The sequence below is a fragment of the Piliocolobus tephrosceles genome, chromosome 13 (genome assembly GCF_002776525.5).
Source record: "Piliocolobus tephrosceles isolate RC106 chromosome 13, ASM277652v3, whole genome shotgun sequence".
In the NCBI taxonomy this organism is placed as follows: domain Eukaryota; kingdom Metazoa; phylum Chordata; class Mammalia; order Primates; family Cercopithecidae; genus Piliocolobus; species Piliocolobus tephrosceles.
The window spans coordinates 68,892,463-68,906,362 of NC_045446.1; the positions used below are offsets into that span (position 1 = coordinate 68,892,463).

Sequence of the window (13,900 nt, forward strand, 5' to 3'; positions counted from 1 at the left end):
TTGTTTTTATAAAAAAGATTCATGTGACTCATTCTAATCAGTTTAGTTCTAGGAAACAGAAAGAAGATTCAGTGGCTTCCAAGGAGTCTAATGTTTGGCTGCTAGCAGCCGTCTACGTCACAGATGTACTCTGGATGCCGGGGACATCTCCCTGTCCTAGGTGGCTTGTCTTCACTACAGTGCACCGGGGAAGCAGCAGCTGCTTGAGCTGGGAGGTGAAAAGTCCCAGAGTCTGATAGGCAAGGCTCTGTCCCATCCCTGGGCTCAGTAGGTAATGTGGCGGGGTCCAAAGGATGGCAAAGGGATGTTATTACGAACTATGAAGAAAGCATCACCTTACATACCTCAACTCTAGGATGTTGGTGACATTTCCAGAGGGGAAGATCCTTCTAATGTAGTTGAAATCACCCACATAGAGGCTCCCATCGGAGCCACAGGTGAGGGCCACTGGGGCCAGGAGCTTGTTGCCATCAGCAAGGCCATTGCAGCTGGGACAGGAGATGCTTCTCCGGCGTCCATTGCCCATGATGCTCCCAATGACAGGCGGCTGCTGAGACACAAACTGGTTCTCCCCATTCCCTTTGTGCAGGATGCCTGGGACAAGGAAACACAGAATTGCCTATGGAGCAGGAAATGGGTATCTTTTCCTGTGGTTGGCCACAGAGTCACCCTGATTTTGCAAGGCATGCAAGATCTCCATCGACCATTTCCAGGCTCATAGCCCAAGGCTTTGCCTCACCCTCCAGTGGAACCCAGAGTGTCCCAAACAAGTCATATGGATTTAATTCACTCCAAAGCTCTGTAAGATAGGTACTATTATTATCCCTATTGTAACAGGGGACTGTCCAGGTAGCTTAACCGACCTTACCCAAGGTCACACAGACGGTAAGTGGAAGAGCTCCAGAGTCTGGGCCCTTAGACGTTCACCTATACTGCCTCTCAGGTAGGTTGTCCATATCTCATGTACCCAGTCCATAGCTCTATGATAGCATGAATTATTTATCACACTTACCTGTTTTTCTCTTTCAATCGATACCATTTCAAGTGTGGAGACTATGTCTTTTTCCTTTCTGTATCCCCAGTGCTTAGCACAGAGCTTGACAGAGTACATGCCAATGAATGTTTATAGAAATGAATGAGTGAAACTCACAGTCTCTTCTCACCAAAAGAGAGTCAAGAAGCGACAGGGTTTTTACCTGGCTTTGTTATTAATGGGCTGATCCCAGCTCCTGTATAGGTCTCTTTACTGCTTTAACTGCCCCTGGGCCTGTTTCCCCACCAACAAAATCAGGGGATTAACCTCAATGACTCAAAAGTTTCTTCCTACATCCATCCTGTTTCTTTTTAGTCTGGATCCTCCTTTTCCTCCTGCACACTTCACAGCCTCCAAACTGGATCCTCTGCCCGCTGCCTCACCTCTTCCATACTGAAGCCCGAGTGAGCTGTGCTCTTACAGATAATCAGGATTGTCTCCCAAACTGTTACCTGTTAGCTTTGTCAAAGCTGTCCTTTGTTCGATGGATATCTTTACTTTTTATGTACTCTAATCAATCATTTTTCTACCTTAAAGTTTGTGCTTTGTTAGGTTTTAGGCAATCCTTTCCTGAGATTTTTACAAGTACTCTACTAATTTCTCTCTCCCCTTCCCTCCCCTCCCCTCCCCTCTCCTTCCTCTCTTTCTCTCTTTCTCTTTCTCTTCTTTTTCCTTTTCTTTCTTTTTTTTCTTTTAAATTGAGCCAGGGTCTCACTCTGTTGCCCAGGCTAGAGTGTAGTGGTATGTTCTCAGCTCACTGTGGCCTTGAACTCCTGGGCTCAAGTGATCCTCCCGCCTCAGCCTCCTGAGTAGCTGGGACCACAAGCATGTGCCACCACACCCAGCTAATTTTTAAAAAAAAATTATTTTAGTAGATATGGGGTCTCACTATGTTGCCCAGGTTAGTCTCAAACTCCTGGCCTCAAGCAATCCTCTTGCCTTGGCTTCCCAAAGTACTGGGATTATAGGCATGAGCCACGGTGCCTGGCCTTGTAAATATTTTCTTCCATCAAATTTAAAGTGTTATCTTTCACACTGAGATGTTTAAGAAAACATCTGAATTTATTTTGTATACAGTGTGAAGTGAGGACTTCATTTTTCTCTACATATTGAGCCAATTTTCCCAATACTAAGTTCTAAAACACCTATCTATTCTCCACTGATATAGGATGCTATCTCTGTCACGTTCCAAGTTCTTATATATACATGGTATGTGGCAAAAACTTCTCCTTGCCCACTGATATCCACCCTATCCACCCTTTCCTTCTTTTGCAGTTACAGAATCCCTGCTATTTAGCTGGGCACGTGACTGCCTGGAACAGACCATGATCCCCGGCTCCAGGGCAGCTACATCCATGACTAGGTTCTTGCAATGGCATGTAAGTAGAAGTGATATGAGCAGCTGCTGGGAAGTGAACTTACAATGCAAGGGACTTGCTCTTCATCCTTGACCTCCTTCCTGCTGACTGGAAAGTGGATGTGAAGGCTGGACCTGAAGTGGTCCCATTGGATCATGACTTTGGAGACGAAAGCCCGAGTGGAGCATAGAGATAGAGGAGCCTGGGTCTCAGATCCTGCAGCCCTGGATTATCTACCCCCAGACTTGCAGAGTGGGAAGTGAGGTGAGTGAGAAGGAAACTTTTTTTCCAATTCTGTTATTTTGGCTTTTCTGAAACTTGGGGCCAAAGCCTAGTTTAATTACTCTTCCCAGGCCAGTTTCTGAACGCGTTCTATTCCATGGAATCAATTTATCTGTTCCTGTGCCAGCACCACACAGTTTCAGATAACATGGTTTTTCTAGGATAGCTTAATATTTGGTGAGTCCCTCTTCTTTGTTCTTAAAGGCTGCATTAGCTATTTACAAGTCTGTATTCTATCATAAATTTTAGAATTAGTTTGTCAATTCCCCCCCAAAACAAGCTGTGGCTTTGATGGGCATTCACTGCCTTTTTAGATCAGGCAGGTGATATCTGACATCATTACCACATTTAGCTGTCCCATCCCGGCTCATGGTCAGAGTGAGTTATCTAAAATACAGATCTGATGGTGCCACTTGCATGCTTTAGTCCCTGCAGACGCTTGACACTTGCCTTGCATGAAGTTGAAAGTCCTAATCTTCTTACCCTGGGCTCCAGCTGCTCACACCCAAGCTCTGTCTTTTGCTGTTCCCTTCATGTCATCCTCTGCTTAAATCACAATGAACCTTCTCTCCAGTAACTCTTCTTTTAGGCTTCAGCGCTTTGGCACATACCATGCCCTCTGCTTAGAGTGTTCTCCCTACTTGATACACAGGGCTAATCCTATAGACCATCTGAGACTCAGTTCAGGAGTTCTTGCCAAAGGGACACATTGATGAACCAAGATGCTGGGTGAGGTGCTCTTCTTCTAGCCTTCATAGTGCCCTGTGATGTGGCACAACATTGAAACTGCCTGGCGAGTATTTGTGTCTCACAGGCATCAAGTCTTGAGGCCATTCATTTCTACATCCCCAGTGCCTAGCACAGTGACAGGCTCAAAGGAAGTATCCAAGCAACATCTGTTGATTGAGCTCCCTGATCACATAGGAGCCTATGGGATTCAAAGTGCGAATTTTTTGTTTGGCAGGGCACAAGGGATATGAGACAAGGTTCCACCCCAGCCTGGTTCAAGTAATTCTATTAATCCACTTACCACTTTGAATGTTGAGGGCATGATGTTTGTCTAGGCTCCATCCTCCAAGCTTGGACGCATCAATTTCATAGCCCTGCAGCACTGCTGTTCTTTTTTCCCACAGGATTAGATCTGGGCAGGATTCATATTCATAACCCACAGAAACTATAAGTGACAGAAGAGGCAAAATGCACAAGTGAGCTAAGCCACTCTTTGGCCTTTAGACCTGTAGGCAAGGCCCCTGGCTTATCTTTTGTAGAAGAGGAAAAAAGGATCATATTTCTAAGTGGCAACCAGAACTATGTGAAATATTAACACAAGATTGCTGCGTTAGCCTTAACAATTTTTTCTTTTTTTCTTTTGGAAGAGCAATTTTACATTTGAGGAAAAGTTAAAATAAATGTACCAATTACTTTAAAAGGATCTAAGTGAATCCCTTCCAAGGAAATAATCATTAGTATGTGATAGGGTTTGTTTCTGTGTTCTCAACCCAAATCTCATGTTTAATTGTAACCCCCAGTGTTGGATGGAGGTGGGGCCTGGTGGGAGGTGATTGGATCATGGGGTGGATGCTCATGAAAGGCTTGGCACCATCCTCTTGGTGCTGTTCTCATGATGGTGAGTGAGTTCTCCTGAGATCTGGATGTTAAAAGTGTGTAGCACCTCCTCCCACCAACCCAGGTCCTGCTCCTGCCATGTAAGATGGCTGCCTCACTTTGCGTATTGCCATGAGTCAAAGCTCCCTGAGGCCTCCCTGGAAGCAGATGCTGCCAGGCTTCCTGTACAGCCTGCAGAACCATGAGCCAATTAAACCTCTTTTCTTATAAATTACCCAGTCTCAGGTATTTATAACAATATGAGAATGGACTAATATAGTATGGAAAATACTTTGTGCATAAAAGTCTTCACCACAACATTATTTATAATATTGGAAAATTAGATGTAATCTAAAGGTTCAAGACGGGTGAGAGGGTGAGCAAATCCAAGTGTCTCCACTGTAGGAATACTATGAAGCCACCTGGGGTCACAGTGAAGAAGACTATGTGGTGACCCGGGAAATGCTTATGGAGCAATGCTCAGTTGAAAAGACTGTTTATATATGGTATTTCTGAGTTAAAAGAAATTACGGGCTGGGTGCAGTGGCTCACGCCTGTAATCCCAGCACTTTGGGAGGCTGAGGCGGGTAGATCACGAGGTCAGGAGATTGAGACCATCCTGGCTAACACGGTGAAACTTCGTCTCTACTAAAAATACAAAAATTAGCCAGGCGTGGTGGCAGGCGCCTGTAGTCCCAGCTAGTTGGGAGGCTGAGGCAGGAGAATCACTTGAACCCAGGAGGTAGAGGCTGCAGTGAGCCGAGACCGCACCATTGCACTCCAGCCTGGACGACAGAGCGAGACTCCGTCTCAAAAAAAAAAAAAGAAAAAGAAAAAGAAATTACACATGAAATTGTATTTGTTTACAGGATCACATATGACTTTTTTCTATTTTTGTCCATTTTTCAAATTTTTATTAATGACTATGGTGTTTTTTAAATTAGGAAAAATATTTAAAATCATTTATAATGAATATATAGAAAAGGAACTCAGTTGGGTTACTTTTAAAAAGCTGGAAGTTGCTTTGAGGTTTCAAAGCTTGGAAATCCCCTGGATTTACTTTTGTTTCATAAATCCAGGACCCCTTAGAAGGTCACTGGGATGAAGGCTAAACATGACAGCCTCCCTGACCTTGCTGTATAAAAAGCCCTGTAACTGGACTATGGAAAGGAACCAGCAGAGACAGGAATGTTATTTCTTCCAAGCGTCTTTCTGGGCATGCACTATTTTCCGGTGGGAATTAACAATTGAGCAACTCCTTAAAGTTTCTTGTAGATGCCATAAAAGACTGCCGACCATTTATGGCAACAGGGGAATGGGCTGGAAGACGTCCCTGTGACCCCTTCCCCCATGGCCTTGAGTTCCTTAAGCAGCCACTGTGCCTCTTACTGGTCACTTGTGATCTTAGGAAAGTGATTCCAACCCAGTCACTTCCCTTTTTCACCGACTGGTGGGCACTAGAAGTGATCATTTTATCTCAAGAGGTTATAAGGCCTCATTTTAAAAAAAGATGACAGAAGTGGCTTGATCTACAGAAGAGATCATGAACAGTGAGAGACGGCACCTTTGCTCCCACTGTGCCCTTGTTGTGTAGGATGGGATGCGAACCCATAGGAAAGATCTGGAATAAATCCAACTCTGTTCCTTCCTAGCCGTGCGTCACTGGGAAGTCATCTCACTTCTCTGGGCCTCAACTTCTTCATGCAGAATTTGAGGGTGAGAATCTTTGATTCACAGAGTATAAGGATTAACTGAGATGCTAATGTACAGGGACGCACATTGCCCACAGCAGGTGCTCAAGCAACATTCTTTCATTTCCTTCCCACCTCCCTCCTCCTCTTTTCCCCCCTCTCTCCCTCCCTGCCTTCCTTGCTTCTCCTCCTTCCCTCCTTCCTCCCTCTTTCCTCCCTCCTTCCCTGCCTCTCTTCCTCCTTCCCTCCCCCTCTTCTTCTTCCTCCTTCTCTCCCTTCCTTTCTGAATAACATTACTTCTCTGCTTCCTCATTCTGCCTTTGCTGAATCTCTGCCTTTTCTGGACCTAAGGGAATGAAATTGGAATGGGGTTCAAGACGAGAAGGGATTTGCTGGACAGTTACTCTTAAGTGCTTGGTGGATCAGCTCTGCAGGGTTAGACCTGCTAAGAGTCCAGCTCTGAGCCCTTCCTGGGACCTTCTCTAATCTGGAAGCAGAAACGCATACAGTCAGCCCCTGGAAGCCCAAGTGCCAAGTGAGGCTGGGACTCCAGGTGACGTTACAGCCAACTTCTGTTTCATCTTACAAAGAGACAGCAATAACAACAACAACAAAGAGATGACCTCTCTGACTGGGTAAAGAGGCCAAAAAGCATTTCTGATGGAGGAAGAATCTTAGTTACTGTACCTCAAAAAAAAAAAAAAAATGAAAGAAACCATTTTTTAGCTTTCCTATTTCAATGGGTAAGTTCCCACAGGATGGCTGTGGGGTGGCCAGGCAATGTCCACCTGGTTCTGCCTTTGTGCCACATGCCCTCTTTTAGCCCCTCACAAGCCAGTACGGCACTTTCCAGGGCCCTTTGGTTCTGTAGCCTTATTGTAATGGTCGAGTTTTCCACACTCATGTCTCTCAGTACATTCTTTTAGGTCCTGGCCAGTCACGAACAGGTCTTAAAGGTCAATTAAGCCTTAGGTACTTTTCATCTGAGAAGAGGAAGGAAGGAATAAGGAACCAAGGAGGTAGAAAGAGTGCACCCTGCAAGTGCTATTCTCTGAGTCCTGCAGCCGGGAGGCTTACCAAAGGCTTCTGAGAGCCCAAACACCTTCTGGTTGTAGACATCTGTCTTGTCCCAAATGAAATAATAGGACAGGTCTGGGGCTGCAGCAAACCACTTCCTGAAGAGGCGGCCCTCCACTGCTACCATGAGGTGCACCTTCATGAGGTTGAAGGGGATGGTCGGGTGAGTGAGGCTGATCCTCAGGACAGATTTGTAGCCAGGGGTCCGGCTGCTCAGGTAGCTCAGCCTCATCTTGCAGCCAGCGATAGAGATTTCCTCCTGCAAAGCCTAGAAAGCAGAGGCAGATCACAGCAAGGGACGGTCGTCAACTCACCCGGTGGAGGGAAGATGGCGCGGCCCCATGGACTCTGGGTGTTCAGGAGGTAGAGGGAAAGGCAGGAGAGAGCAGGGGGTAAAAAAGAGGAGACAGTGGAAAGAAGAGGGGAAGCAGAGGGTGAAGAGAAGCAGGAGGAGGAAGAGGAAGGGAAAAACATAAATGAGATGGAAGAAAGATTGGGGAGGGGTAGAACATGTCAGAGGACCTGGTTTCTGGGGCCACTTTTCATGTGGTGACCTTGTAAAAGTCACCTCACCTCGCCAAGCCTCAGCCTCCTGCTCTGTACAACAGGGATGACAGCACTCATTTCATTGCAGTTTTGAGAGGAACACATAGGATATGCATATAAAATACTTAGATCACATTGCTACTGGTTCATGAGCTGTGTTATCCTAGAAAGCTCACGGAAACTTTGAATCTCAGTCTCCTCCCTGGCTTTGTGTGAGGACTGAGAAAGGTCACATAGGTAAAGTGCCTAGCACAGGAACATTGTCAGGGGGCATGCAGTGCTGCTGCTGCTGCTGCTGGTGCTGGCAGCAGGGATGTCATGAAGAGAGACTCCTGCGGCCAGCTGCCGGAGCAGGAAGGATGGCTTCTTTCTCAAAACTTTCTTCAAATGAGATCTGTTCCAAATGACTTTCATTTTCAGGAAATTAAACAGAGACTACAAGATATTGACCAAACAAATAATTATGCAGAGTTGAGACCACAGCCTGGCAGGACCTGTGGTTCACAGCCCTAGCTCATCCACAGAGAGAGGTTGGACTGCCTGCATAGAGCTTCTGGCCACTCTGGGCCCCAGCTCCAGTGCCAGATGAACAGAGTGGGGAAGGCTGTGACCTGGGGAACGCTCAGGTCACTTAGCTACTGGGTGCAATGAGCCCAGTTCTAAGTTGGAAAGTTTAAATGAATGCCAGCATGCCCAGGCAGACAGCAAAAGCAGACAAGTTTATCAGCCTGATGCTCTGGGCTCTGTTTCAAGATAGGAACATTACATCGATTGAGGCTAATATATCTATTCACGGGACAATGGCTGCTCTACCCTATGTTTACAGTGGATGTGGGCCTTTTTCATCCTGTCCATTTCATAGACAAGTGTGAACACTTACCCTCACGTCATTCTCCTGAACACAGGACATTTTAGGGATTGGGTTTAAACCAAGGCAATCTTCCTAAACTATAGCTTATGAGTTCAAGGCAAAGCAGGACTCATACCCTGGTGAGCCCCTGGCATGACTGAAGTGCCATCCTGATGCTCTGAAAAATATTTACCTTCTTTAACATACCCTTTAAAATTCATATCTACTAGCACTTGCAAAGGCTAACCTATGAGAGGACTGGGAAAATCCAAGAGTTTGTTTATGTGTATTTCATGAATCTGATAATAAGCAAGGTTTTTGCCCTAACTGAATGTGCAGGCACCCAGCTCAGGGAGCACTGTAAAGAGGGTGCAATCTTTAACCCCATTTGTTCCAGAGTCCCTGCTCCTGGGAAAAATGTTTAGCTGGAGCTGAGCCAGCGTTGAGTAACGAATTACTTCTCTCCAGCAAGCTCTGTCTCCACTGACAACCATTTCATAAGAAAGGTCAGCCTGGTAGTTGAGACGGGAGACAGGCGCTGAATCTCTGAAAAGGAGGTTTCAACCTGTGAGTGCAATGAGAATTTCAGAATGATTGTATGTCCTTCTTGTTGGCTGGCATCAGAAGCCACTCAACAGGGTACGCATGGAAAGGTGTTTGCTCAGCCAGGCATGAAACATACACACAAAAATGTATAAACTCCCTGCTCCACCAGCGCCCGCAGTCTATTAATAGGCACATCGCCTGAGTTCTCCTTAGGCAGGTGAGACAGCCAGGACTTCTCCTGGGCTTCTGCACTGACATCTCTCCTCTTCCTCAGGCCTTCGCTGCTGCCGTTAGAAACTGGGCTGGGGACAGCGAAGGAAATTCAACTAGCGGAGCTTTGTTAGGCGAAAATATCTATCTTGATTTCCATCAGATTAAAATGCATCTTTCCCAATTACCTTCTTTTAATGATAGTTAAGTAAAGCAGTTGTATATATAGATTTGAGCCAAGGCCTTAATTGGCATGAAGGCGGCGTGTGTTAAATAATCTTAATAATAATAGCTAAAATTTATTGAGTACTTATTAGGTGACAGACATTGTGCTAAGCACCTCATATATATTTTTCTCATTTAATCTTTATTATAATGCTCACTGTTTGGGATCCTTGGGCTTCTTCCTCTTGATAGGACCATTTATTTTAAATATTTTTAACAGAAATAATGAGAGAGGGACATAGGATGCTGGGGAAAAGGAGAAAGTAGGCAGAAGTGAACTAACCAGGACAGGGGAAAGACAGAGAGAATTTAGTATAAACCAGAGTGTGCTAGGCAGTTCCAGGTGCTCAAGTGTTTTCTGTCTGTAAGAGGGGTGCCCCTCATGCCCTTACACCATGCCCGTTGTGGGGTTTGGTGGCTGGATTTTGCATAACAGGCTGATGGGACCTGACCCAAGCCCTACAGAGGTGTTTTCTCTCTTTCCACTGTCTCTGAGATCCTCTTCCACCCCCAAAATGAAATAAAAGTGTGGTGGAATGCAGTTAGGAAAGCTGGGTACCTGAATTTCTGGCACAATGGGGCCTTTCGCTGCACAGGAGCTGGCAAAGGATGTCAGTGGGGATGGAGAGACGACAGGGTTGGGGCGGGCAAAATTGCTCAGGTCACAGCTGGGAATCTCATTCTCCTCATGTCTCATGATGATGGTTTCCATGACAAAGAAGCGATCCCATGGCAGCCAGAGGGTGTGCTCCTGTGTGATGAAAGGTGCCCGCTCGAACCGCAGGATGATGGAGATGCCACCATTTGTCACCAAGTCAAAGCTGTTTGGGAGGGGAAGGTTGGGAAGGGGTGGGGAGCAGAAAGAGCAGGAACCAGGATGGGAAAGAGAGAGACCAAGAAAGGAGAGAAAATTACACCAAAGGGTCTGAGCATTTCTTGAGGGAGGCTCTAATGCCTAAAGATTTGACTGCAGCTCCAAACAATGGCAGTGATTTTAGAAAGCAGGGTTTTTTCCCCCCATAAAATGATTCACACAGAGAATTTGCTGAAATGAACCACTGCTGTGGAGAGTCATTTTCCAGGACACACAAGAGCTGACAGTGGTGCTGCTGGTACTTAGGGCCTTTCAACTGTGTCAGAGCCGAAGCCCAGTGAAAAGTCAGGGAACAAAGCAGAACAAGCCTTGATCTGGGTGTTAGGGCCTGGTCCTGGCTCTGCCTTCAACTATTGTGTGACCTTGGATAAGTCACTTAGCCTCTTTGATCCTCATTTTTTTCATCTGTAAAATGCAAAGGCTCAAATGGATTATTCTTAAATCTCTAAGATTCTATGACTCCACAGCAATTTTAGCTCTAATTGTGATAGATTACTCAACAAAGGCCTTTGCAATTACAAAATAGCTAAGCAGTTTAAAGATGGCTCAATTAGAATCACAGTATCTTACAAGTGAAAGGGGAACCAGAAGACTGAGTGCCAGCCTCCTAGTTGAGATGAGATCACTGTGACGGCGTCTGGAGAGCTGGCAGCCCAGCCCCTGTTCATCAGCCTCTGAGGATGCTGGGGAGGTCTGAGGAGAAACCTGCCTTCCTAGCCCTAGTTCTGTCATCAATGTCACACCAAATAGGTCTGCTCTATGATGGTCTTCAGGCCTTCCCTGATCCTAGATGACCCCCTGCTAAGCCCTTCCTTTTTCAGGCTTGTGGGGATTGTACAGGCAGAGTCTTCCTTGCCTCACCCCAGAATATCTTGTGCCCAAACAGGACCTAGCCAGAAACATACTGGCAGTTCTGTTTGGTGCTGGCATCTTAACTCCAATCACCTGCAGACAAACCTAGCAAGGCACTTTCCCATCCAAGCCTTGGCATGCACTTTTACTTTAGAACATCAAAGAAAACTGAGTTCCTCCCTATCTGTACACATAATGTTTCTGACACTGTCCAGCCCCACCAGGAACCTGATTTGAGGGTTCTGCAGCCACATGTTTAGAAATCAGATGGACTCAGATTATAGACAATGGGAAAAGAGGGCCACATGTGAACCAAGGCACATCACTAATCCTGTAGGCTGGCTCTGCTGAAGTAAAAAGAGGGCATAGCGTGGCTGCTACTTAAAGCCCCATCATGCAATAAGACATAAGACTAGGCCAGGCATGGTGGTTCACACCTGTGATCGAGGGTGGATCACCTGAGGTCAGGAGTTCGAGACCAGCCTGGTCAACATGATAAAACCCTGTCTCTACGAAAAACAAAAAAACTGGCCAGGAATGATAGTGGGTGCCTGTAATCCCAGCTACTTGGGAAGCTGAGGCAGGAGAATGGCTTGAACCTGGGAAGCAGAGGTTGCAGTGAGTTGAGATTCCACCACTGCACTCCAGCCTGGGTGACAGAGTAAAACCTGTCTCAAAAAAAAAAAAAAAGATATAAGACTAGAATTTTGTGTCCTTTCCCTTCTTAAAACAGAAAGTTTAAATCAAGTAATAGGTGAACCACTAGAGAGGAATTTAATGGTCATCTGACCTAGTCCCCCTCCCATTTGATGCATTAGTTTCTTCTGTAGAACCACCATCAAAGGCCCATTCAGTTCCTACTTACACAATTCTAGAGATGAGGAGGTTGCTATATCCACAGGAGGACTGTTCTGTTTTAGGTTAGTTCTGACTGTTAGAACTTTTTTTTTTTTTTTTTTTTTAAACTAAGTGTGAGTCCCTCTCTTTCCAGCTTCTTATTCATTGGGCCTGATTTCTATCTGCTGGGGTGACTTCAAACTAGTCCGTTCCTTCTGTCACAACCTGGCTGTAGTAGGTATTTTCAAGGCCTGTCTTCATTGGCTTTTTTGGATGGAGAACTCCTAACTATCAAACTGGATAGCTCAAACTTCACCTCCTCCACACAGCCTTAGTCAGTCAGAATTCCGGCTTCCTCCTTGGGTTCCACTGCCCCACATGCATGGCATTGCACTGTGATTGCTTGTTGAGCTCTCTGGCCCAGAGACATCGAGTCCTCTGTCTTTTCAGAAACTAGCCCAGTGCTTGGTGGTTAAAAGTTGATGGAATAAATGCATGAGTGACAGCATCAACTGCTCCTGAACTGACATCTACTAAACACCCTACGTCCCTTCTCACTTTGGCTGTTACTGCAGTTAAATCTAAGGTTCACCTGTGCAGTTGGTGTGAGAGACCTCAGTGCAGGGTCTGATTTTGACCCTGATAAATCCACCATGGGGGAATGGGCCCATTCCTGCAGCTTGCTCTTCTCTCCTCCAGAGACTGCAAGGATTCTGCATGGAGCCATCCTGTCCTAGTGTCAAGTTCTGCTCTTGGTAGATGGCATCCCCAGATTTGGGGCTCCAAGCTCCACAGCCTGACTCTTCCGCCCTTTGCAGGAGCTAGCACCCCTTTGCCTGTTCTGCATTCACTTAGGTGAAGTTGGGCCTGACCATCATTCAGTGACAGAGAAACACCTGGGGTGGGGTTTATTTTGAATCAAGAATTCAGGTTTTGGCTCTCTAGGAGAGCACCCATGATTTTGGGGAAATACTCAAAGAACAATTTTTCTGTCACAGAACTGAATAGCATCTGTGCCTTGATAGAACATTTTTAACTGTCAAACAGAATTTCAGCCAGACTTATAAGCTCCCTTCATGAGAGGTTGTATATGAGGAGGGAGGAAAGACAAACATGGAAAGACATATTCCCAAGGCAGTGAGCAAGTAGAGGGCAGATGGCCTTGCCAAGAGCAAGTAATGAGCTGGGGCTAGGCCTGCTTCTCTGGAGGGGAAACCCTGCTTTGGATATGAATGTGAATGTGACCCCAAAGGGAAGGCCTGGGTGTCATATGAAGCCCAAACAGTGCAGGGCCATTCTGAACACTACTACTTGCTCCATGGCTGAATTATATCACCTTTCCAAGCCTCAATTTTCTCATTTGTAAAAAGAAGCTGATGATCATAATCATTTGGCAGGGTTATTGATTATACTGATGGGATAATAGATGGGAAAAGCACAGGGCCTCACACATTCCCTTGTCTTGGCCTCTACCTCTCCCCTCCCCTCCCCTCCTTTCCTTTTTTCCTTTCCCCTTTTCTCTCTTTCCTTTCCCCTTTTCTTCTTTCCTCTCTTTTCTCTTTCTTTCTGTTTTTTGAGACAGGGTTTCACTCTGTCACCCATGCTGGAGAGCAGGAGTACATTGGGGCAATCATGGCCCACTGAAGCCTTGACCTCCCTGGGCTCAAGCGATCCTCCCACCTCAGCCTCCTGGGATGCTGGGACTACAGGTGCATGCCACCACACCCAGCTAATTTTTGTATATTGTTTTGATAGAGACATGGTTTTGCCATGTTGCCTAGGCTGATCTTGAACGCCCAGGCTGGTCTTGAACTCCTGTGCTCAAGTGATCCTTCCACCATGGCCTCCCAAAGTGCAGAGATTACAGATGTGAGCCACTGAGCCTGGCCCTCAATTTTCAATTCAGTGAACCTA

General features: G+C 46.0%; 1 protein-coding gene across 1 annotated transcript in view; it reads right to left on the reverse strand.

Moving 5' to 3' along the window:
• TENM4 (teneurin transmembrane protein 4) overlaps positions 1-13,900 on the reverse strand; it is an 800,850-nt gene that overhangs the window by 63,173 nt on the left and 723,777 nt on the right. The window contains exons 21-24 of the mRNA XM_026446989.2: positions 9,983-10,244; positions 7,047-7,314; positions 3,704-3,847; positions 345-594 (exon numbers count right to left, since the gene is read on the reverse strand). Coding sequence (XP_026302774.1) covers positions 345-594; positions 3,704-3,847; positions 7,047-7,314; positions 9,983-10,244 — 924 coding nt within the window. The remainder of the gene's footprint in view (positions 1-344; positions 595-3,703; positions 3,848-7,046; positions 7,315-9,982; positions 10,245-13,900) is intronic.